At 43.2% G+C, this 23837-nt stretch overlaps 1 protein-coding gene across 4 annotated transcripts in view; it reads left to right on the top strand.

Moving 5' to 3' along the window:
* The window catches only part of MGMT (O-6-methylguanine-DNA methyltransferase), a 492598-nt gene that overhangs the window by 83060 nt on the left and 385701 nt on the right, over nt 1-23837 (top strand). For all 4 annotated transcript variants that reach the window (XM_033943725.1, XM_033943723.1, XM_033943722.1 and 1 more), the window contains one exon: nt 2309-2448. In XM_033943725.1, coding sequence (XP_033799616.1) covers nt 2345-2448 — 104 coding nt within the window. In that variant the 5' untranslated portion in view covers nt 2309-2344. The remainder of the gene's footprint in view (nt 1-2308; nt 2449-23837) is intronic.

The raw sequence follows: 23837 nt of genomic DNA, 5'->3' as shown, positions 1-23837 counted from the left end.
ACAAACCCACGTGAATAAAACAAAAGCACAGAAGTGGGACTGGACAATGGACCTTCCACAACAGGTCAAAGCCAAGGACCAGAATGAAATCAAGGAAGGTTGTAAAACTTTTTATTAATATCCAAAAAGAACAGATTTTGGTCTGGTCCTTGGCTTTGACCTGTTATGGAAGGTCTGTTGTCCTGTCCCACTTCTGTGCTTCAATCTAGAATTTTGCAAACACTAATGCCCTCTTCTATTAAACTGTGCTAGCAGTTTTTAACGCAGTGAGCCGTGCTGAATGGCCCGTGATGCTCTCGATGCTCCTAGAGTTCCTCTCTGCATGGCTCTCTGCGTTAAAAACTGCTAGCGCAGTTTAATAGAAGAGGGGGTAATTTCCATATTAGTAACCTATATTGTTAAATGTTTGTTAAACAAAACCAAAACAAAACTGCAGGACAATGTGCGGGATGCAGGAATTCATTTATAATACAAAAATCTTAAAAACATATGCAACACAACATAAATAAACATATCCAAAAAACTGGTCCTAATATACATATGGATCGGACCCAACACGGTCTGTGTTTCGAAGAAACACTCCTTCCTCAGGGGTCCCTACTGATGGCAAGTGATATGTCAGAAAACCAAATTGGATCAAATGAACACAAGAAAGAACAGGCTTAAAATCTCCTGTCTAAATCGCTGCACTGTGGAGATTTTAAGCTTGTTCTTTCTTGTGTTCGTTTGAGCCAATTTGGTTTTCTGACATATCACATGCCACCAGTAGGGAGCCTACCTAGGTATGAGCGACACAAAAAATAGAAGATTAGATTAGATTAGACATCAGGGAAGCAGCCACAGGTGGCCTGGGCCTATACATTTGTGCCTCAGGACTACCTAGTGATAGCACGCCATTCCTGTAGCTAGTGTATATCCCTGATCTCTACCAGTTATAGCCTCTGAAGCCTAGTCACCCTCCCCCCTCTTTCAGAAAACTGTGGCAGTGCTTCAAGCTACCAGATGCTAGTACTTCAGGCATAGTTGATACATGTGCCTGCTCAGTTTTGCCATGGACTGCCATGGCTTTTTGAAGGGGATTGGTAGGATGCTTCGTCTTTACCTTTTGGGGCTTAGGGATTCCTACCAGCTAGGTATTTAATTTCTAAGGTTGGGAGCAGTGTCTGGCCTCATTTCTCCTTTGTTTCCTCATTTCCACAGCCATTGATGGGTACTGACCAGCTGACTAATCAACAGTTCTTGCCTGAATACACACTGAAGAAATCATTGTTTTGTTTTCTGCTACAGTGACACCTTAGGCACTTGATCAGAAGGGGCTCAGCCAAGACTTTAAAGCAGACAGTTGCCAAATTAAATAACCAATGGGGAGGAGGATTCTTAAATGTTGTTACTGTCAGATAGACTGTCTGTCAGAGGAACAACAGCTTTCAACGTCAATATAAAACAAAACAACAACCAGTTCTGCCAATGGCAAATTAGGATTTTCCATACTGAGCCTTTCAGCAAAAGGTACTTATTGGTTACAATAATTAGTGCATAAAATTGTGCATGAAGGGGCGTGACCTGCCCCTTTAGCATACCCCTTCAGCATGATTCCTCAGGAGCATGTCTGCTTTTCAGTGTCCTGGTGTGCTGTCACTTCCGGTTTCCATGGGGATAAGCCTGTTCCACTTTAGGCATTAATTGTAGCAGTGTGGAATAAAAATTTTGGTGTCAGGTCAAAAGCGCGCCGGGACAAAGGTGCGCGCAGACAACTGAGCGCAACGTGGAGGTGCGCACCGAAGAAAATGACTGTTTTAAAGGGCTCCGACAGGGGGTGTGTGTGGGGTAACCCCCCACTTTACTTTATACAGATCACGCCGCTTTGTGGGGGCGTTATGGGGGGTTTGGGGGGTTGTAACCCCCCACATTTTACTGAAAACTTCACTTTTTCCCTAAAAAACAGGGAAACAGTTAAGTTTCCAGTATAATGAGGGCGGTTACAACTCCCCAAATCCCCCACAATGCCGCCGCGATCTGTATTAAGTAAAGTGGGGGGGGGTTCCCCAACAAAACCCCCCGTCGGAGCCCCTAAAAACACTCTTTTTCTTTGGCGCGCGCTTCCATCTTGCGCTCAGTTGTCGGCGCGCACCTTTGTCTTCTGCGGTTTTCACTTAACAGAATTAGCAATGATGTGGCTTTCTTTCCTGTTGTAAAGTATCAAAATCATTATTTTTCTAAAACTTAGAAACCATTTATAACCTTGGTTAACAAGAGTCCCTGGGGAAATGGTATATACACATTTATTATATGTTTGTTTTTCAAACAGGTTGCTTTAAAGGAAGAACAAAGTAAATGTAAGAAGATGCACCTAGTACTGAATAGCCCTTTGGGGAAAATACAGATGTCTGGATGTGAAAAAGGCATACATGAAATAAAGCTTCAGCCAGAAGTTGCACCTGAAAAAAGGTAAGACCATGAATCACGCAATTTATCTGTATAAATTTTGATATAAAAACATGAGAAACATATTTATGCGCAATCATATTTAATTATATATAAAAATGCATTTTAAAGGAAAATAACATTTGTCTACAGCATGCTATACTAAGTTGAATACAATGAACTTGTGTATTTACACAAACAAAAATTGAAAGCAAAATTCTGATAAACTTTTATTGTGGAAGGAATATTTGTCTTTACCAACTGGGGTCTGATTGAGATACTTTCAGTTATGCTATCTTTTTCTGTTATCTCCATTTCATTTGGTAGAAGTTTAAAGGCCTGTTTTACAAAGCCGCGCGGCAACAGCCCCGAAGCCCTTTAAATCTCTATGGGTTTTGGGGCCGCTAGTGCGGCTTTGTAAAACAGGCCCTAACTGCAAGCAACCCAAGTGGCTGGGCTCCTAGAGTTAAAATAATATGTTATCATTTGTTTTTACAATGATGATCTTGTCAAGTGTACATATCAGGCTCCTGATTAAACAATTCATTGAATGGGTCATTACAAAAAATGCTTGCTTTATATTTTGGTGGAGAATCAATTAAATAGGATAATAGTGAGTAAGGACCAATTGATTAGCTACTTCTATATGGGCAGGAGTTGATGTACTTCTCCGGAACTTGGAGGCGAGGAGGATGGCAGTTTGAGTGCAGAGCTCCTCTCCCTGGACAATCTGCCTGCTTTTAAATATCAGCAGCAGTGGGAGATCAATTGCTTTTACACCTAAGCAGCAACGGGACCAACCCACCAAAAACCCACAGTCCCGGTCCTGCAAAAATATGAGCTCCACCCTCCCTGCAGTTCGCTAGGAAAATCAACTGCTTTTACACCTAAGCAGCAGCAGGACCAGCCACCACTACCAAGAGCCCTTTGCCCCGATCCAGCCAGGCATGTGAGCTCCTCCCTCTGCAGTCCATTGGAGAGATCAATCTACCTGCTTTTAAATATCAGCAACAGTGGGAAATCAACTGCTTTTACACCTCAGCAGCAGCGGAACTATCCGCAACTACCAAGAGCACACAGACCCGATCCAGCCAAGAGTGTGAGCTCCACCTCCCCCTGCAGTCCACTAGGAAGATCAACTGTTTTTTACACCTAAGCAGCAACAGGACCAGCCACCACTACCGAGAGCCCTTTGCCCTGATCCAGCCAATCAAGTAAGCTCTTCCCCCAGAATTCCGTTGGAAAAATCAATATGCTTGCTTTTAAATATTATCAGAAGTAGGAGATCAACTGCTTTTACACCTAAGCAGCCTATAATAGGAGCCCTTGCCCTGATCCAACCAGGCATGTGAGCTCCTCCCCCTATATCCCGTTTAAGAGATCAATCTACCTGCTTTAAATATCAGCAGCAGTAGAAAAACAACTGCTTTTACATACAAGCAGCAGCGAGACCTACCGCAACCACCAAGAGCCCACAGACCCGATCCTGCCAGGAGTGTGAACTCCTCCCCCTGCAGTCCATTGGAGAGATCAATCTGCCTGCTATTAAATATCAGCAGCAGTGGAGATCAACTGCTTTTACACCTAAGCAGCAACGAGACCAGCCACAACCACCGAGAGCACACAGACCCGATCCTACCAAGAGTGTGAACTCTTCCCCCCATGCAATCCGCTAATAAGATCGACTGTCGGCTCCGGGCGGCTTTCCCGCAGAGGAGAGAATCCTGCATTCACCGTGGGCCTCATCTGGGGCAGCCTCTTTGGAGCGGCTGGGGCACGGGCAGTGTGTCTGGGAGGGAATGCATGGATGGGAGAACATCGCAGGGGAGGAGACATAAGCATCCTGGTACTGTCTGCCAAGTCTCTTCCCTGAAGAAGCCCTTTCTGGAAACGTCAATCGCTCCTCCTAAACTTACTTGCTCCACTTCATCACTGACGCTGAAACCGTGGATTGAAGACAAAGTTTTATTTTATTTTTCTTTCCAGCTTATGATTTATCTTTAATCTTATCTATTGTTTTGCCTTTTGTCTTTGTTTTGTTCTATTTCTATCATTTAAATTTCTCCAGAATTCTACTGTTCAACGGCTCCCCCTTCTGCTTCTATTCCTTTCTCTCCTCTCTTCTACCTTCCAAAGTATTTAGATCAATGCTGTCTTGTTAAAATGTTTATTTTATTTTTATTTTTCCTCTAACTCTACTTTTCACTTCTCTATTACCCTCCAGGTACTTTAGTTAGATTGTGAGCCTTCGGGACAGTAAGGGAATTTTTCAAGTACCTTTCTTATTTCTAATCTTAATGTATATTTTCTGTAAACCGCTTAGAACCTAACGGATGTAGCGGTATATAAGAAATAAATTATATTACATTACATTACTTTTTTCAGCAGTCATGTAATTCATGGGTATTGATATGACAAAACAAGGTCTAAGCCCATATGTTTATACAGTAGCCATTTACAATAAATTTAATTTGTTTTATGTTTTATAATCGTCTGACTTAAAGCATTGTGGTGGTCTCTCTTATTTTCTGGCTTTTCTGGCTTCATTTTGTCAGCAAATAGCCAAATGTACCTTCTCTAACCTTAGCCCTGCTGTGCTAATAGAATTGCTAAGCAAAATGTCAGCAACTTAACTCCCTGGCATAGCCATGTTGACAGCAAAGAAAATCTAGAATTGGAATGTAAAATAACTACATTGGTGCATATAAAAGCAAGTCAGCCTCCTTTTAGTGTGTGAATTTGAAAGATAAAATACATTTCTGCAGAATGAGTCAAAGACCAAATGTCCTGGAGCCATACAAATTAAGACCACATGATTGCATGTGCATTCTTAGATACTGCATAGAGGCATGCCTTTGTGTATTGTGAAGTATAAAACGCTGGATACTTTTATCATTTCAGCTATGGAACCTCTCAAGTGTGTGAAATGTATCAAAAAGATGAAAAACTATGAAAAAAGTTTTGAGAATAAGGATCATTTATTATTTTTTTTCTAAAGTAGTTACCTTTCCAAGAAGATTACTGACAATTTTGTGATTGAACTTTAATCCATGATTTTTTATTGTATGGATGTGTGGTCGGTTCAACTGCACAGGGTGTAAAGGAGGTTGGGGTGCCAAACTTCAGCAGACAGGCCAAATTGTGTTTGCTTCTGTTTTGACTCATGAACTCCCTGCTGACCATCTAGCCCCTAATATAATGTTCCCTCCTCTCCTGATTGTACACATTACCAGTGGTTTCAGGTGCCATTTTTACACAACTTTCTGTGGTCTGGGTTTGTCATGGCCAGTCTGGAACCACCATGGACTTGCTCAGAAATGCCTTGATCTCTGCTCTTCTCATGGCACAGTACTGTGTAGCATCCCAGTTACGCCAAGTTCCTGAGAATGGCATGCTTCAAGAATTCCAGCATTGCCACTGAGCCAAGCCTTCCACTGAGAACACAGACACCACAGAGAAGAGGCATCCTATCTACGTGTCCTTGCGCAGTCAGCCAGGCTGATCCAAGAGCCAGCTGAGAAATACCAGTTCAGAGTCCAGGAGGGAGAAGTGTGACCTGAACTCAGGAGGGAGCTAAGGACTCTTCCATATGTATCCCAAATCACGGGTTAGGTTATTTATATCCTTTCTATGGTCAGGGTTAAATGGAAAGCATTGTTATGTTCCAAGTGTGATTTAGGGCCTTTGGCATATGATTTCTTAGATATACAGTGGTACCTTGGTTTATGAGCATAATTCGTTCCAGAAGCATGTTCGTAATCCAAAGCACTCGTATATCAAAGCACATTTCCCCATAGGAAATAATGGAAACTCCGATAATTCGTGTAAAATCTTCTCATTAATTGGTCAAATTAATTACATTTTAGTGCAGGCCTTTAAAACAACTGTAGATATGAAATAAATATTAAATAAGAACAAAAAATAAATAAAAAGATGAAAAGAAAAACAAACGGGGAGTGAGTTGAAATCAGTCATTAAATAGCTCGGCCACCACAACAGGACACTACCTTTGCAAGCAGGGGAAAGCGCCATTACCCAGCTCCAGGAGCAACTGAAAACAGCAGGGGCAGAAGGGAGAATGCTCGCCGTCGGTTAATTGAAGGAAAAGTCCCAAAGCGGCTGAAGGAAGTGGTCCGAGACAGAAGACAGGAGGGGCGGACCGACCGAAGGCAGCAGGCCGAAGAGAGAAGGCGGGCCACAGAAGATCAATCAAGGCGAGCCCACCACTGGCAAGACAGAAGGCAGGAGGGGCGGAACAACCAAAGGCAGGAGGCTGAGGAGAGAAGGCGGGCCATAGAGGATCCATCGAGGCAAACCCACCACTGCCGATCACAGCTCCGGCATCTGCCCCAGGTCCCTGATGCACAATCAGACTCGTCCTAAGGCCCACCAATAAGCAGAGACGCCGCACCAAAACAATAAGCAGAGCCCCGCCAATAAGCAATGACACCACACCGAACCAATAAGCAGAGCCCCACCAATAAGCAAAGATGCCGCACTGAACCAATAAGCAGAGCCCCACCAATAAGCAGAGATGCCGCCGATCTCGGAGCCCCGCAGCTGCCAATGAGGGAAAAGCTGAAGGGCAGATCTGGAACATAGTAGGTAGGAAAACCACATTACCAATTAAGGTTAGAATTAAATTTATGTGCTCGTATTGTAAGACAACGCTCGTTTTGCGAATTACAATTTGCTGAAGTGTTTTGCTCGTCTTGCAAAACACTCGCAAACTGCGTTACGACTGTATATGGTGTTTGTTAGGGAATTTAAATTTTATCAGGAAAAATTATTAGTTGTACTGTTTGCTATCTCATTACAGTGCTGTTTTCCCAATTGCTTTGCCAAATCAATACACATATATAAGTATATTGGCAATAAATTGTAACATATTTTCAAAACTTGGCATTTGTTCTTTGTATTGCTAGCAAACGTATAAGAACCTTATATTATGGGGTGCAAATCATCTTCTAGACATGCAAGATACGAGGGACGTTCAATAATTTATCTACCTGGGTATGAAAGAAAGTAGCAAGCATGTTGAAATAAGTCTGTGCATGTTGTGACATGTTTCAAGGTTACTCATGCACAATTGCAGTTCAGTGTGAGTCTGACATTCAAAAGAGACAGGATGTCAGAAGAGTCCTTGTGTGAATCAAGTAAGAAACTGCTAGATTTGGAGCACTGTTCAGTGATAAAATTTCTCCCCCAAAAGGGAAAAAGCCGAAGGAGATCCATGAACGCATGACTGCAGTTTATGGTGAGTCTGCCCCAACATCCTACAAAGTAAAATTTTGGAGCAAGCTGTTTAAGTGGAGTGGAGAATCCATTGAAGATGAGCTGCACACTGGACACAACTTCCACAGAAATGTCAAGAAAGTTGAGGATTTGATTTTGTCAGACAGATGAATTAAGATTTCCCAAATAGCTGAACAAATGGACATCTCGGGAGGTACAGTTTGAAAAATAATTCATTAAAAGTTGGGTATGTCCAAGGTTAGTGGAAGATGGGTTCCAAGAATGCTGATGCCATGTCAGAAGCTCCGAAGCTCCTGTGCTGTCAGGAGAACTTGGAGATGCTTTGTGAAGACCAAGTAAATTTTTTTCATCATTTGGTGACTGGAGATGAGACTTGGGACAGACAAGGAAAATACTTGAATACCAGAATAAATTCATGTATGCCATCTGAGCTCCCCTGGGACAACGGTATATAAATTTGAATAAATAAATATCAAACGTGCTGCTGCATTTTGAATCACCTTCAGAGCTTGTTTTAAAGGTTCACCGTCACTGCTAACAAGGCCTCTTTTAGACCAAATTTTGCAGTAAGAGTGAAAAGAATTTGTCACATAATAGGAGTGTATATAATCAAATGTTTGTCTCTTGCAGCATGCAAAACTTCAAGACATGCAGCTAATTCAGCTCCTTGCGCTGAAGCCGCCTTGGATAAGCTCTATGCCGCAACAATGTTATTCCTAGATGAAGGGCATTACAATAGTCTAATTGTTGAATTACCATAGTTGGGACCACCAAACTAGTAGTCACATTTGAAAAAATGCAGACTTAACCACTGCTAAGACCTGATCTCGCATACTTAATGTTGAATCCAGCCAAACTCCCAAAATCTTCAGTTGCTTATATGCTATAAGTCTCATGTTATTAATTTCAACATTTTGGGGCTATGATGGATCTTCATTCCTTCCAATCAACATCACGTTTTGTCTTGGCAAGGTTCAATACCAGTTTTATGGTCCATCATCCAGATGTCCACTGCTTGTAAACACATCGACAATTTCATTTGCAATTCTGTTTGCCAGTCACAGGGAAAAAAAAATTGAATATCGTCAGCATAAAAGTGATAACTTACATTCAATTGCTGAAATATCTTTCCCAATGAGACTATATAGTATAAAGATTGAAAAGTAAAGCCGAAAGTGCTGATCCTTGTGGAACACCCTTGTATCTAGTGTAGTGCCCATTCATGTTTCCATTACTCTGCACTTGAATTGATCATATATGTATCCCTGCTGTTTTTTCAAACCTATATGTATACAGAGCTTGCCAAATAAGAACTTTTTAAAAACATACATGTGAAAGAGCTATAAATTCTGACATTGAAGTAATGGAGTGCTTACCCCCATCCGTGTAGACTGATGATTACCTCTTTACTCTATAAGTATTTTTCTATTTGAAACTATTTAAAATACAAAATAACTTTAAAATATTTAAAGTATTTATGAGACTGATGATGATCTTGGTGCTAGGTGCTTGTGTGTTTAAAGTTTGATTCATACAAGCGGCACTGCTGAGGTCTGTGAGATATAGTTCTTAAGACATTTTTTTGTTTTGGGATTGAAATAATGAGACGTATATTCATTCTTTTTCTGAAATTGAAATACACATGTAGATTTTGGCTTTGCCCAAATCACACTACCTTGTAATCTTCATGTATTGCAGATTTACATGTGTATATAATTTTAAGCCAAAATTTTTATACTCTATTAGATCCAATAATAGTGCAGAGTGGATCATGTGAAAACATCTAGGAGTCAATATTCAGCATTTTGTCAGGCTCCTTGAATTTCAGAGTTTCCAAAGCTGATGGCTGGGTAAATGTGATATTCAACATTTAATCAACTATGGTGCACCACATAAAGATAAGGCTAACTTTAATATGGTCCTATTTACTGTATTTTTTGCACTATAAGACACACCTGACCATAAGACGCACCTAAGTTTAGAGAAGGAAAATAAGAAAAAAAATTCTGAACCAAATTGTGTACTAATATATTTAATAAAATTTACCAGGCTTAGCACACATCCCTCCTCACTCCCTGCCAGGCTCTTCACCCAACCCCCACACTCCTTGTCAAGCTCTTCACCCAACCCCCACATTCCTTGCCAGGCTCTGCAACCAGCCTCCTTCCCTCCCTGCCAGGCTCTGTACCCCCTTCCCTACCAAGCTCTACACCCAGCCCCCTTTCCTCCCTGCCCTAACAGGCTGTGCAGCCAGCCCCTCTCCCTGCCAGGCTGTGTACCCTGTACCCCCCTCTGGTGGTCTAATTTTAGGCCGGGACAGGGCAAAGACCGGGTCTAGTGGTACAGGGCAGGTCTAGTGATAGGCGGGCACAGCCCCCCCGGGTACCTTTTTAAATTCTAGTGGTCCAGTGGTGTATTGGCAGGAGCAAGCTTTCCATGCTGCTGCCCCTCCCTCGCAGGATGGCTGCCTTATCATATCTTATGGCCAGCAGCACAAGGCAGGAGTGAGCTTTTTGCGCTCCTGCCTGGCCCCGTGCTGCTCCCTTAATGGGAGTCACCAGAGGGATCTCTTTGAGTGTCTAAATCTATGGCCTAGCTGTATCCGATGGTGCCAGATTTTTAGCAGCCGTTTGTTCAGCTGAAAGTGTATTTGCTGGTGGTGCAGGTCACTAAACAAATCTCCCTAACTAGTGAAGGATGCTCAGGGCCATAAAATGGACTTGCTCCTCAAGCGACAATTTGAAGCTTTAGCCTTAGGGATTAAGTTGGCACCCACATCTTCCTTTGTGGTTCGTGCTTGTTACACTAGCCTTTTTCAGACCTCAGAGCCTATAGATGGTAAAGATTCCCAAATGCTCCTCTCTGGGGTGAATTACCGTAGTTTTCACTCCATAAGACACAGTTTTTTCCACCAAAAAAGTGGGTGGAAAAGTGGGTTCGTCTTATGGAGCAAATGCACTTTTTTAAAACACCTCCCCCGGGTACCTTTTTTTAAATGCTGCTTCCTCACGCTCAGCCCCGCTCCTTCCTCATCCAAGATCCACAGAGCTCTGCCTCTCCGATTATTCTGTTAGATCAGAGAAGCAACAGCCAAGGCAGGTCCCTAGTACCTGGCAGTATCCGGTAGCCCCGCCGTAGCCAATTACAATGTGCTGCCGTAGCCAATTACAATGCGCTTCGGGATGGTGCAGCTGGCCTCGCCCTCTGCCACGGGTTAAGCTTGGCCCCACCCCCCTCTCACCGTATGCTCCGCCGGCTCCATGGCATACAATCAAGGCGGAGGGAAGAAGGTCTACGATGGTGAGTGATGGGGATGCTGTGGCCTCCAGACTCTGCAGCAGCAAGGGAGATGGGCTGCTCCACTGGGCCCACTGGGAATGGGGGGAGTGTCATGGTGCTCGTAGCGATTGCGAGGAAAGGGAGGGGGTGGAGAGGAAGTCTGAGGCCGTGAAGCACAGGGATCATCTTCTTTATGGAGGGAAGCCAGGGAGGAAAGGGAGGGAGGAGAGGAGGGGAGGTCTGAGGTCCTGAAGCACAGGGACTGTCTTCTTTATGGAGGGAAGCCAGCAGCAAGTAACAAAGGCTGCAGAAAGTCCTTCACTCTCTCTGGATACTTAGCTCCAGAACCAAAAATTCCTGTACTTCAAGTGCTCAAACATTGCCCTGATGCACGCTCCTGCATCACCCACATGTCCCTAAAGCATCCTCAGACTACCAGACCACCAGATACACCCATGTGCAGTTTTAATCATTGAATTCAGTTGCCAGTTGTCTAAGAGGTGTTAAATTTTGACTTATGGATACTAGTCTCAAGTTTTTGGAGAATGACATGGGGACAAAGTTTATCTCTGTCTCCGCTTGATCTGTCCCCGTCCCCATCCCGTGGGTGCCCATCCCCATGTCTTTTTCTAATATTGACCATCTAGTTAATACTAGTAATTACAGTTAAAAATACAGATAACACCTACCTATACACCTTCGGGAAGAAACAATATTGGAGTGATTTAAAAGTTCACTAAAAAAACTTCCTTTTCGTTGATGGTTTCGGGAATTAGCTTAGCATAAAATCTCTGAATTTCTTTTGTCCTGCCATTCATGCTGTGATTTTGAAAGAATAAGCATGTCTATCCAGCAGGACCCCCTTGTTTAAATTTAGTTTTTCTCCCTTAATTTTTCTTTTCTCTATGAAATTGTAGTTCTACCCTCTTCCCCTCCCTTTCATGTTCGACGTCTATAGTTAGTCTATTATATTCTATGTGATTTTAATGTGCATCGCTTTGAATTCATTATAAAAGCATTTTTATCAAATTTTTAATAAAACTTGGTTGTTAACAAAATTGGCAATGTTTATAATTCTAAAAATCTAGGAATAAATTAAGAAATAAGTTAATCCTATTGAACGTATGTCGCTGAAACTTATTCCAAAATAGAACTGCTTGATATAGAAAAGCAGAAGTAATTGTCTTTTTTTTTTTAAATCAAGTTTTCCACTGTATGCAATACACATGTGTAAATGCCAGTATTTAAACATAATAATGAACAGGAGAACCTAATCCACAAATTCAAAGATGCAAAGCAAGAAGGGAAATGTCCAATAAAGACTAGTGAACTCAATTTATTCCATAAAAGTCCTTTTATTCATCCAAAATTTTAATGACTCGACATATACATGTTTCAGCCAAGTCGGCCTGCTTCAGGAGTCTATAAATATAGACATGCACAATTTCATAAGTAAAGCATCATATTACAAATATCAAAATGTAAAAACATAATAAAACATCATAACAAGAAAATATAATTCATCATAACCAAAAACGAAGAATACATGACACATAGAAAGGCAAACTATTAATACATTTGTGAAATGTTATTGACCAATCTAATAAAAATATAACATAAATAAACACACAAAAAGGGGGAATACCATAATAAATAATCCAATTGTAAAGCAACATGTATAAATTTTACCGAATAAAATGAATGTGCTGTACAAAGAAAGTAGGTATACTATTCAAGACAGAGGACAAATATAATAATAAACATGCGGATGAAATATGATATGCTAATAACATAAGCAAATGGCTATTAGCATATCGTATTTTACCCGCATGTTTTTATAGGACATTTCCACTTCTTGCTTTGAATATTTAATAATATTAGTAATAATAATTTATTCTTATATACCGCCAAAGCCATGAAAGTTTGAGGCGGTTTAGAACAAGAAGCGCTGGACAATCAGCAAAGACATCAATACAATCTTACATAATGGAAGAAGTAGAAAGCTATATAGTTCTTAAGGTTACTGGTTGAATTAGCAGAGTTATAAAATTCTTAGTTGACAAATCGATTGAACAAACTTGATTATTTTATTTGTATTTATTTTTAGTATTTGTATACCACTTATAGCCTAAGTGGTTTACATTTTGGTATTCAAGCATTTTTCCCTATCTGTCTCAGTGAGCTCACCCTCTATATAAAGTACCTGGGGCAATGGGGGATTAAGTGACTTGCACAAGGAGCAGTGTGGAATATGACCCCACAACCTCAACCACTGTGCCATACACACCCCTTTAAATCATGAATAACACATCTAAAATAAGGGTTTTAGTGTGGCCAGTTAATAGTGTGCGCTATTATGATATGAAACAGTGGAAAAACAAATGAAAAAATTTCTGTCTGCACACCAGTAACAAATGCTTATTGCTTTTGAGACTGTATACAATAGGTCTCTTAATCAGACTGGTTTTGAAGTCTAGATGTCATCTCTCTTTCATTGATAGTGATTAGTAAGTAAATTCCTAGGTCTCTTTATTTTTGACAGAACAAAATAAAAAGATTCCAACAGAGCTTGATATAACTAGCTAATAAGCATGGGCTAAGAACATTAAATGGGGAAAAAAATATCTAAAGCAAACATAAAAATTGATTTTAATAGACCCTTGTTGGAAGGAAGCATAATGAACACAAGTGTGGCAATAAATATTTGTATTCTACTCTAAAAACCTTGTGAGTTTTCATGTAGTATTTACATGTTAGAATCAATATAGCTTGCCTTTTTTATTTTTGTAATAGAAGAAATGTAAGTACACCCCTGGCAATTGTAAATACTTAAGTTTCACAACCATAATGATATCCAAAAGATAGATTAAAGACGGTCAAATACAAATGATAAAAATGGTCACTCATGGCTCATTTCACATACTGAAAAATTCTGTTAATTTTGTAGCATGTTTGTTCATTTTTGTTTACTTTAAAATTGCAGAATGGGACAGCAATACAATTTTAAGTAGAGGAGATTTTGCTCTGATGTACTACCGTATTTTCACGCAAATAACACGCACCCGTATAAAACGCGCACACGGATATAGCGCGCAGAAATCACGATGATTTGCACAAAAACTTTGATATACCGCGCTCACGGGTATACCGCGCATGCTGCCCGACGCTCCTTTCGCCCGCCCTGACTTTCCGTGCGCTGTCCCGACTCTCCGTTCACCCCCCCTGACTTCCATGCACTGTCCCCTCTTGAAGGTCTGTCCCCATCCTGAAAGCCTGATGCCCCCCCCCGACGTCCGATACATCCCTCCCCCCCCCCCCCGAAGGACCGCCGACTCACCAACAATATCGGGCCAGGAGGGAGCCCAAATCCTCCTGGCCACGGCGACCCCCTAACCCCACCCCGCACTACATTACGGGCAGGAGGGATCCCAGGCCCTCCTGCCCTCGACGCAAACCCCCCTCCCCCCCAAGAACCTCCGACCGCCCCCCAGCCGACCCGCGATCCCCCTGGCGACCCCCACGACCCCCCCACCCCCCTTCCCCGTACCTTTGGTAGTTGGGCCAGAAGGGAGCCCAAACCCTCCTGGCCACGGCGACCCCCTAACCCCACCCCGCACTACATTACGGGCAGGAGGGATCCCAGGCCCTCCTGCCCTCGACGCAAACCCCCCTCCCCCCCAAGAACCTCCGACCGCCCCCCAGCCGACCCGCGATCCCCCTGGCGACCCCCACGACCCCCCCACCCCCCTTCCCCGTACCTTTAGTAGTTGGCCGGACAGACGGGAGCCAAACCCGCCTGTCCGGCAGGCAGCCAACGAAGGAATGAGGCCGGATTGGCCCATCCATCCTAAAGCTCCGCCTACTGGTGGGACCTAAGGCGCGTGGGCCAATCAGAATAGGCCCTGGAGCCTTAGGTCCCACCTGGGGGCGCGGCCTGAGGCACATGGTCGGGTTGGGCCCATGTGCCTCAGGCCGCGCCCCCAGGTGGGACCTAAGGCTCCAGGGCCTATTCTGATTGGCCCACGCGCCTTAGGCCCCACCAGTAGGCGGAGCTTTAGGATGGATGGGCCAATCCGGCCTCATTCCTTCGTTGGCTGCCTGCCGGACAGGCGGGTTTGGCTCCCGTCTGTCCGGCCAACTACTAAAGGTACGGGGAAGGGGGGTGGGGGGGTCGTGGGGGTCGCCAGGGGGATCGCGGGTCGGCTGGGGGGCGGTCGGAGGGTCTTGGGGGGGAGGGGGGGTTGCGGCGAGGGCAGGAGGGCCTGGGATCCCTCCTGCCCGTAATGTAGTGCGGGGTGGGGTTAGGGGGTCGCCGTGGCCAGGAGGGTTTGGGCTCCCTTCTGGCCCAACTACCAAAGGTACGGGGAAGGGGGGTGGGGGGGTCGTGGGGGTCGCCAGGGGGATCGCGGGTCGGCTGGGAGGCGGTCGGAGGTTCTTGGGGGGGGAGGGGGGTTTGCGTCGAGGGCAGGAGGGCCTGGGATCCCTCCTGCCCGTAATGTAGTGCGGGGTGGGGTTAGGGGGTCGCCGTGGCCAGGAGGGTTTGGGCTCCCTTCTGGCCCGATATTGTCGTGAAGTCGGCGGTCGTTCGGGGTGGGGGTGCGAGTGGTCCTGCCGGGGGGGGGGATGTATCGGACGTCGGGGAGTCGGCCGGGCAAGAGGGCTTGGGCTCCCTCTTGCTCCGATCGTGGATGCGGGTGCGGATGGGAGCGCGTGCGAGCGGTCGTTCGGGGTGGGGGTGCGAGCGGTCCTGCTGGGGGGGTGAGTCGGGCGGGGTGGGAACTATGTTTTAAAACTTTGGTATACCGCGCTCACGCATATAACGCGCGAGGGGTATGCGCGGTAGGTAAAAACGCGTATAACGCGTGCGTTATATGCGTGAAAATACGGTAAATGTAAAAGAATATTTGTGAGCAGTGGGCAGTTGCCAGATATAGAAGTGGTAGCTTCAGATTCCTGAAATAAAGTATGGAGTTAGGGAGTACTGTGAGTTAGCATAAGGCTTTTACTTTTAGAGACTTGTTCTGTGTCAGCACATTTTTCTCCAAAACACAGGAGCTGATGATCATTCTTTTAACAATCTGAAATGTGGGGTGCAGCAAATACAATGCAAGCTGTTTTGTAATTTGATACTATAGGAACATGATTTTTTTTTGCAGTGCTTATCATACATATATGTATTGCATTGGTGTTCTGGGATCTTTTGGGGAGATCCAATAAACCCTTAAAAATACGATTGCCAAATGGTGTCCTGTGGACTACACACAAAACTCATTATATGTTTTATAATGGCTTACCAAGATAGCCAACCTGTAAACTGTCTTGTGTGTTAATTAGGATAAAACTTTGTAAGGATAACTATGGTTAATTGTAACCTATTAGACCCCTAGTGTGTGTCAAGTTAGGATAATAACTTGTATCGTAAACTTGTACTGAAATTATGTCAAATCTAGTGCAAAATCGTAATCTATTAACGGTATGCTATGTATGTTTAACCTGTAACCTGTTCTGAGCTCTTTGGGGACAATGGGATAGAGAACAAATGAAATAAATATTTAATCAAAATCATTATTAAATCTGTTGGTAGCTGTTGCTCACCAACAAATCCAAAGATTTCACTGTAGTTGAAATCTGCTTGCTTCTGTACTTCAGTCTCCAAGGTTGTTCCTCCTCCTTAGTTCAGCAATTTTTAAAACTGATGGTAAAAAAAAGAAGAAAAACATTAAAATTTATTATACTCTACAGTCTTGAAAACACTGAGGATTACTAATAAAGACAACAAGGCTGTTAGAGCAGAAGGTGTTGTGGGTAGAAAACAGAAAACAAAAGGGGACACAAGCAATATGTTTGAACATTTCTGAAAAATTCTGCATGCTTATGTAGACAAAATGTATTCTTATACAGGAAAAAGAGATGCAGGCAAGCAACATTTTGCCTAAACCATGTTAGATGGTGAAATATATTTTCAAACAAAAGTTCACCAATGCAACTGTTGACTTTTCAGATGTGCAAAGTGCATAAAGCACAATGTTACTGCAAATAAAAACCCATTTCACAAGTTTAGTTGCAGCATAATAGTGATGAAACTGCATTTTTATTCTATAAGTTTTCTGGTGGTATAAAGAATCTTTGAGATAGGTCTACAGAAAAGGATTAGAATAGGAACTAGGAAAAATGCTAAAATGGCAGCCTCTTCTCATCCAAAGTTGGATATACACTTCTCTCTCCATATCCGTGGTTTCCGTATCTGTGGATTCGCTTATTTGCGATTTTTCGGCTGCTGACTCCACCCCCAAAATTACATCATCATTAAAGTTCCTTTTTCTTTTACTGTACCGATAAAAAAGTTTATCGCTTACCATTCACTCTGAAAATCACTGATTCCATGTGGTGTTGTTCGCTTTTCCGACCAAAAACGCTGCTAATTCCCTGGCCAGGGGAGAGCCATTGACTGTCGCAGCATGGTGAAGTGGGGAGCGGGTTGGAAAGGTTTGCCAAACTAGTAAATACCGCCAAGAGCTAGTCAGGGGCGGGGAGAGAGTGTAATTCTGTGGACTCTCGAGTGCAAGTGTTTTGATTTAAGTATTAACTAAGCTTTTCAGATGTGGAGAAACCTCTCAGCGTTTGTGATGATGGGTGACAGATAGGTGCTGCTGGCAGAGAAATCCTCTACGCACACACACAGTCTATGGCAGTTCTCTAAAAGATTTCGGGAACAGGTCCTGCGCCCTAACAGGACAGTTTCCAAATAACTCCAACACGGTGACTAGTGGTGTTAAAGATGCGGTGACCTGGGTTAGTCACTGTTGGAAACAAGATACAGGGCTCAATGGACCCCTTCAGTCTCTTCCAGCACTGCAACTTTTATGTTCTCAGTCAAACCGAAAGAAGCAGATGCTCAATAGTTCACACGTGAACCCCCTTCCTCTTCTTTCCTGTTTGGTATCTTTGCCTTGCCTGTCTACCTCCCCCCGCTTCTTGTCTTCTAACTTTTTTTTTTTTTAATCGTCTATGTCCTGCTCCAAGCCCTAAAATCGCTGGGAATTGCTGCTCCAAACCGCAAATAACAGTAGAAGAGTTATTTGCGGTTTCAATAGTAAAAACGACGACGTTTTCACAAAACCGTGAATAACATATAGAAAGTTATTTGTGGTTTTTCAGTATTCGCGTCTGTGGTCTGCCGCATCCCCCGCAAATATGGAGGGAGAAGTGTACCTTTTCACCTCTGCTCCGTGTCCCTGTGATGTAAGTGCTTCTGCATGGTGTGAATGGAATGGGCAGCATAGGAGAGAAGTAATAGTGGGGGAATGGAACTCTTACAATGGTGGTCATCTTCAGAGTAGTGCTGCCCGATTCACCGATTCAACTTGCTGAATCGATTTGAATCAATTCACTTTCTAAAAAAATTGGACTCACCAATTCAGTGAGTCCTGACATATCTCCAGGGCTCCTAAAGTAGCAGCAGTGGTGGTTGTGGCTGACTTGGCAGAGATAGCATGGTGAACAGGTTTCTCCTGGCATGCCCTACTGGGGCCTTCTCTCTGCCGTGTCACTGATGACGTGGCAGAGGAAAGCACTGGCAGGCAGACTGTGAGCAACTTGTTAACTGCGTTGCCTCTGCCAAACCGGTCACCACCACCTGCTGCTGGCACTACTTTAGGAGTCGTGAAGAAGGGTGAGGAGTTGGTCGGGAGTTTGCTGCACAGGGGAATGGGAGGGATGGAAGGCTACTGCACAGGGGGATGGGAGGAAGGGATGAAAAGCTGCTATACAGGGGGATAGGAAGGAGGAAAGCTACTATACAGGGGGATAGAGGGATGGAAAGCTGCATCACAGTGGGGGTGGGGGGGGGAGAGGAGAGAGGAAAAATTGGTGGAGATGGTATGGAGGAGAGGAAGGGAGAGATGCTACAGAGGTAGAAAGGGGTGAGAGGGAAATATCCTGCATAAGGTGAAGGGAGTGAGACATGATAAAATCACAGATAAAACTCTTCTTTTAAGAGGACAAGAATATCCAATAGTTTCCTTTCTTAAAATTTTAGGAGTTACACTAGACCGTCATTTAACTCTGGGAGAACATACTGATATGCTTGTTAAGAAATGTTTCTTTGCATTATGGAAATTGTGTTCCATTAAAAAATATTTTGACCCTACTTCTTTTAAATTATTAGTTCAAACATTAATCTTGTCTATTCTCAACTATTGTAATATAATCTATTTGGGATCTTATAAAAATGTCGTATGAAGATTAAGGCTAATTCAAAATACAGTTGTCCGCTTAATTTTGGATTGAAAAAACAGGAACTTGTCAGCCCTTATTACCGTCAGCTGCAACTTACCAATAGAAGCAAGAATACTTTTCAGATTTGCTTGTATTTGCTATAAATTGTTATTTGGATTAGCTCCATCTTATCTTTTCTCTCATTTTGAATTGTATAGTTTGATTAAATTTACTAGATGTTCTGGTTTATTCACTTTTCCTAATCCCAAAAATTGTCATCATAAAAAGTTTTTTGACCAATCTTTGTCCTGTCAAGCAGGGTTAGACGATCTGATTCGACAGACTGCATCTTACTGAACTTTTAGAAAATCAGTTAAGACCTAGTTGTTCAAAAATTTTGTTACTTGATCGACTCTTATAGTTTTCATTATGTAGTTTTATAAATGGAATATTGTATTGTGCCTTCTTGAATGTTTTGTATTATCATTGAAATGTTCAGTCCTCTTCTTTGTGAACCTCCTAGAACTCTTTGGGTGTTGGCGGTATAGAAAATAAAGTTATTATTATTATATAGCTTTATAAAATCCTGAGTACAGTGGAACAGGTAGTTGTGAATTGCTTGTTTACTCTTGTTGCTTGTTTACAAAAATACAGTAATCAGGGGACCTACATTGAAGCTACTAAGAATTAAATTTGCAACAAATCAGAGAAAACATTTCTTCAGTCAACATTTAATGAAGCTGTGGAATTCATTGCCCGAAAATGTTGCAAGAGCAGTTATCTTAGGGTTTAGAAAAGGTCCCTAAAAGAAAAAAAAAATATCCATAAACCATTGTTAAGATGGACTTTGAAAAATCTACTGCTTTTTTCTGGGATAAGTAGCATAAAATCTTTTTTTATTCTTTTGGGATCTTCCAGGTACTTGTGACCTGGATTGGCCACTGTTGAAAATGGAATACTGGGCTTGATAGATTTTCATTTTGTTGCACTATAGCCATGCCTACGCACTGTACTTTTGTTTAGGCAGGGACATTGCACTGTGAGGCAAAAGTTAAAAGGATTCAGGAAAGTTAATAAAATTCTTAAGCAGTGCAAAGAGGAGGATTAATCTGAGAAGAATTATACCAGAAGTTAGTTGGGCCAAGGAGTGAGATTAAACATTGACTAAGGGAGACTAAGAAACTACAGGAGGGTTAAGTGTGCATGCCCTAGCTGGAGATTAGGTTTTAGAAACTTCAAAATTTTTCCACTTAATTTTTAAAAATATATATGTCAAATAGCTCAAAGTGACTAATATTTTAACAAAGCACTTGAAAAAGCTTCTGTGGCTGGCATCGTTCAAATTCATGACCAATGGACTTTCCTGCTTCAACTTCCTGCCCAAATCACCTCAAACCCCATTCAATAAGGTTTGATGACCCACTATATTTATCTTTCGATGCGGAGAAGGCCTTTGATCGTGTGGAGTGGACCTTCATGTATCAAGCAATGGATTGGCTTGGTATTGGTTCTGGATTTATACAAATGATTCAAACCTTGTATAGTTCCCCTTCTGCCAGATTATATATTAATAATACTTTTTCAGAACATTTTTGTCTGGAGAGGGTGTCTGTTATCTCCTTTGCTTTTTGACATTGTAATGGAACCCTTGCTATTGGCTATTCAACAGGCAGCAGAGATACAGGGTATTCCTTATGCAGGTCGGGAATATAAGGTCTCTGCTTATGCAGATGATATTTTGCTTCATTTGAGGAATTCAGAAACTACCATTCCACATTTATTAGATTTGATTGATAGATTTGGCAAGTTTTCTGGCTATAAAATAAATTGGAGTAAATCGGAGGTTCTTCCACTAAATGTATATTGTCAAAAAGGATTATTTGATACATTCCCTTTCCTTTGGAAGGAAGAGGGTATAAAATATTTAGCTATTTGGATACAAAAAATGTTGGAAGAGATGATGAAAGTAAACAAAAAAATCTTTGTTACGTAAGGTTACAGATTTGTGTCTGTCTTGGTGGGGGAGAGTTCAAATGAATAAGATGATGATTTTGCCTGTGGTTTGCTATCAAATGGGTATGTTACTAGTGTTTTTTCAGGGGTCCTTTTACAAGAAATTAAATAGTATCCTTACCAAATTTGTTTGGCTGGGTAAAACTGCGAGAGTTTTTTTAGTATCTTTACAAAAACCAATTGCGGCGGGTGGGGTAAATTTCCCAAATTTTTATAAGTATCAGGCCTATATATTGCATCAGGGCATGTATTGGATCCTTCCTGAGCTCATGGAACATCTCCCTGATTGGTTGTATTTAGAATGGCAACTTATGTCCCCATTACGTTTGTTTCATGTATTGAGTATCAAGTTACTCAGATATGTTAAGGACAATAGTATTTTTATCCCAGGACAAGCAGGCAGCATATTCTTGACTGATGGGTGACGGCACCGACGGAGCCCCGGTACGGACAATTTTAGAGTGATTGCACTCTAAGAACTTTTAGAAAGTTCTAGCTCGGCCGCACCGCGCACGCGCGAGTGCCTTCCCGCCCGACAGAGGCGCGCGGTCCCTCAGTTTCTTAGTTTCCGCGGAGCTAAGAAGACGCGTTTTTTTCAACGGCTGTTGAAACTTTTTTTCTATTGCCTTCCCGCTCGCGTAAACTTTTGACTATTTGGCCTTATTTGGTTTCTTTTTTCTTTTTTGTAAAAAAAAAAAAAAAAAAAAATTTCTTTTCTTTTTCTTAATTTGATTTTCCCCGGCGGGGCCTTCTGCCACCATCGAAGCCTCGGCCTTCGATTTGGCGGAAGCCGTTTTTCCTTTCATGCCCCCTCAACCGGGTTTTAAAAAGTGCCAGCGGTGTGCTAGGCCTATATCTCTCACGGACCCACACAACTGGTGCTTACAGTGTTTGGGTCCTGAGCATCAGGCCTCTACTTGCACCCGCTGTGCTACTCTAAAAAAACGGACTTTAAAAAATCGCCAAATACAGCAGCGATTACTGTTCAGTGCCGAGATGTCCGACCCCGTTCCTTCGACTCCGGCTTCGGCACCGATTCAGTCGGCACCCTCGTCTTCGACGCCGCGTGATTCCACACCGGCGTCTCAACAGTCAGGTAAGCCGGCTAAGAAGCCTTCCCCGCTGGAACGTCTTCCGGCCTCGAGTGCAGTGAGTCCAATCCTGCCGCCTGTAAGACGCCAGCGGAAGCGCTCCGCCCCTATAGAGGTGAGTCCCTCGACATCGGGCTCCTCATCTCCGGGGCGTCGAGCGGCACCGCAGGTACCGCAGAAGAAAAAAGCGGTACCGGTGCCATCCCTTGATGACCGCATTACGGCCATCCTTCAGGCGCAGCTTAAGGAGCAATTAGAACGGCTCCTTCCTGCTATCATGACACCGAACCTTCCGGTGCCGGCCCGCACCGAGCTATCGGTACCGGTTGTGGAACAACCCGTATCGATACCGATTGTGGAACCCGTGTTACCCGCTTCCACTGTTTCGGTGCCGCATCACCTGACCTCATCGGTATCGATGCCAGTCCTTGCACCGGAGCCGAGAGCTCACCATCAATCGGTACAGACTTCGGCACCGGTGCGACCGATAACATCTCCTGACTCGGTATCAATGAGGTCAGGTAAGTCGGTGCGCAAGACCCGACACTTACAAACATCGACACCTGAGTCTCGGGACCATTCTTCCCATGTCAGAGACCCTGATCTGTGGGGAGACTCAGAGGAACCCTTTCTTTCTGAAGGCGAATGTTCCTCAGAGGAGGAGGATTCGGCTGTCCCTGACCCATCCTCCAAACAGGTCACTTCCTCTTTCTCCTGTTTTTTGAAAGAGATGTGTGAATCCTTGTCCATTCCTTTGGAGGCTGAATCCAAAAAGTCTAAAGCTTTTTTGGATGCTCTTGATTTTGACCAGCCTCCAAAGGAATTTTTGAAACTTCCCCTTCATGACATCTTGAGGGAAACTTTCAATAAGAATTTAGAGACTCCTTTAACTGTCCCAGGGGCCCCACGTAAACTGGATTCTCTATATAAAGTAATTCCCATTCCTGGATTCGACAAACCTCAACTTCCACACGAATCCTTATTTGTCGAATCCACCCTTAAAAAGACTTCAGGAGCCAGTGTATATGCATCTGTCCCTCCTGGCAGAGAAGGAAGGGCCATGGATAAATTTGGTAAGAGGCTCTACCAAAATGCTATGTTAGCAAATAGGGCTAGTAATTATGCTTTTCATTTCTCTTTTTATTTAAAGCATCTCCTTACCACCATGGCTTCTTTCGAAAAGTATCTTCCTTCACGAAAGCATCAACCTTTTCATGCCTGCTTGTCGTCTCTTTTCCAACTACGTAAGTTTATGGTTAGATCCATATATGACACCTTTGAACTTACATCCAGAGCGACAGCAATGTCGGTGGCTATGCGCCGTTTGGCCTGGCTTCGGGTATCCGAGCTTGATGTTAACCATCAAGATCGGTTAGCCAACGCCCCGTGCCTAGGGGATGAGCTCTTTGGGGATTCCATGGACTCAACCACACAAAAGCTCTCTGCTCATGAAACGCGCTGGGATACCCTGCTTAAAAATAAAAAGAAGCCTCCTCCGCCAAAACCATATAGACAGCAGTCGGCCTATCAACGCCGCTTCACAGCTCGTCCATTACC

This window comes from Geotrypetes seraphini, chromosome 4 (genome assembly GCF_902459505.1).
Source record: "Geotrypetes seraphini chromosome 4, aGeoSer1.1, whole genome shotgun sequence".
NCBI classification, from domain to species: domain Eukaryota; kingdom Metazoa; phylum Chordata; class Amphibia; order Gymnophiona; family Dermophiidae; genus Geotrypetes; species Geotrypetes seraphini.
The sequence above is the reverse complement of the archived record's forward strand: the minus strand, read 5'-3'. Positions and strand labels throughout refer to the sequence as shown.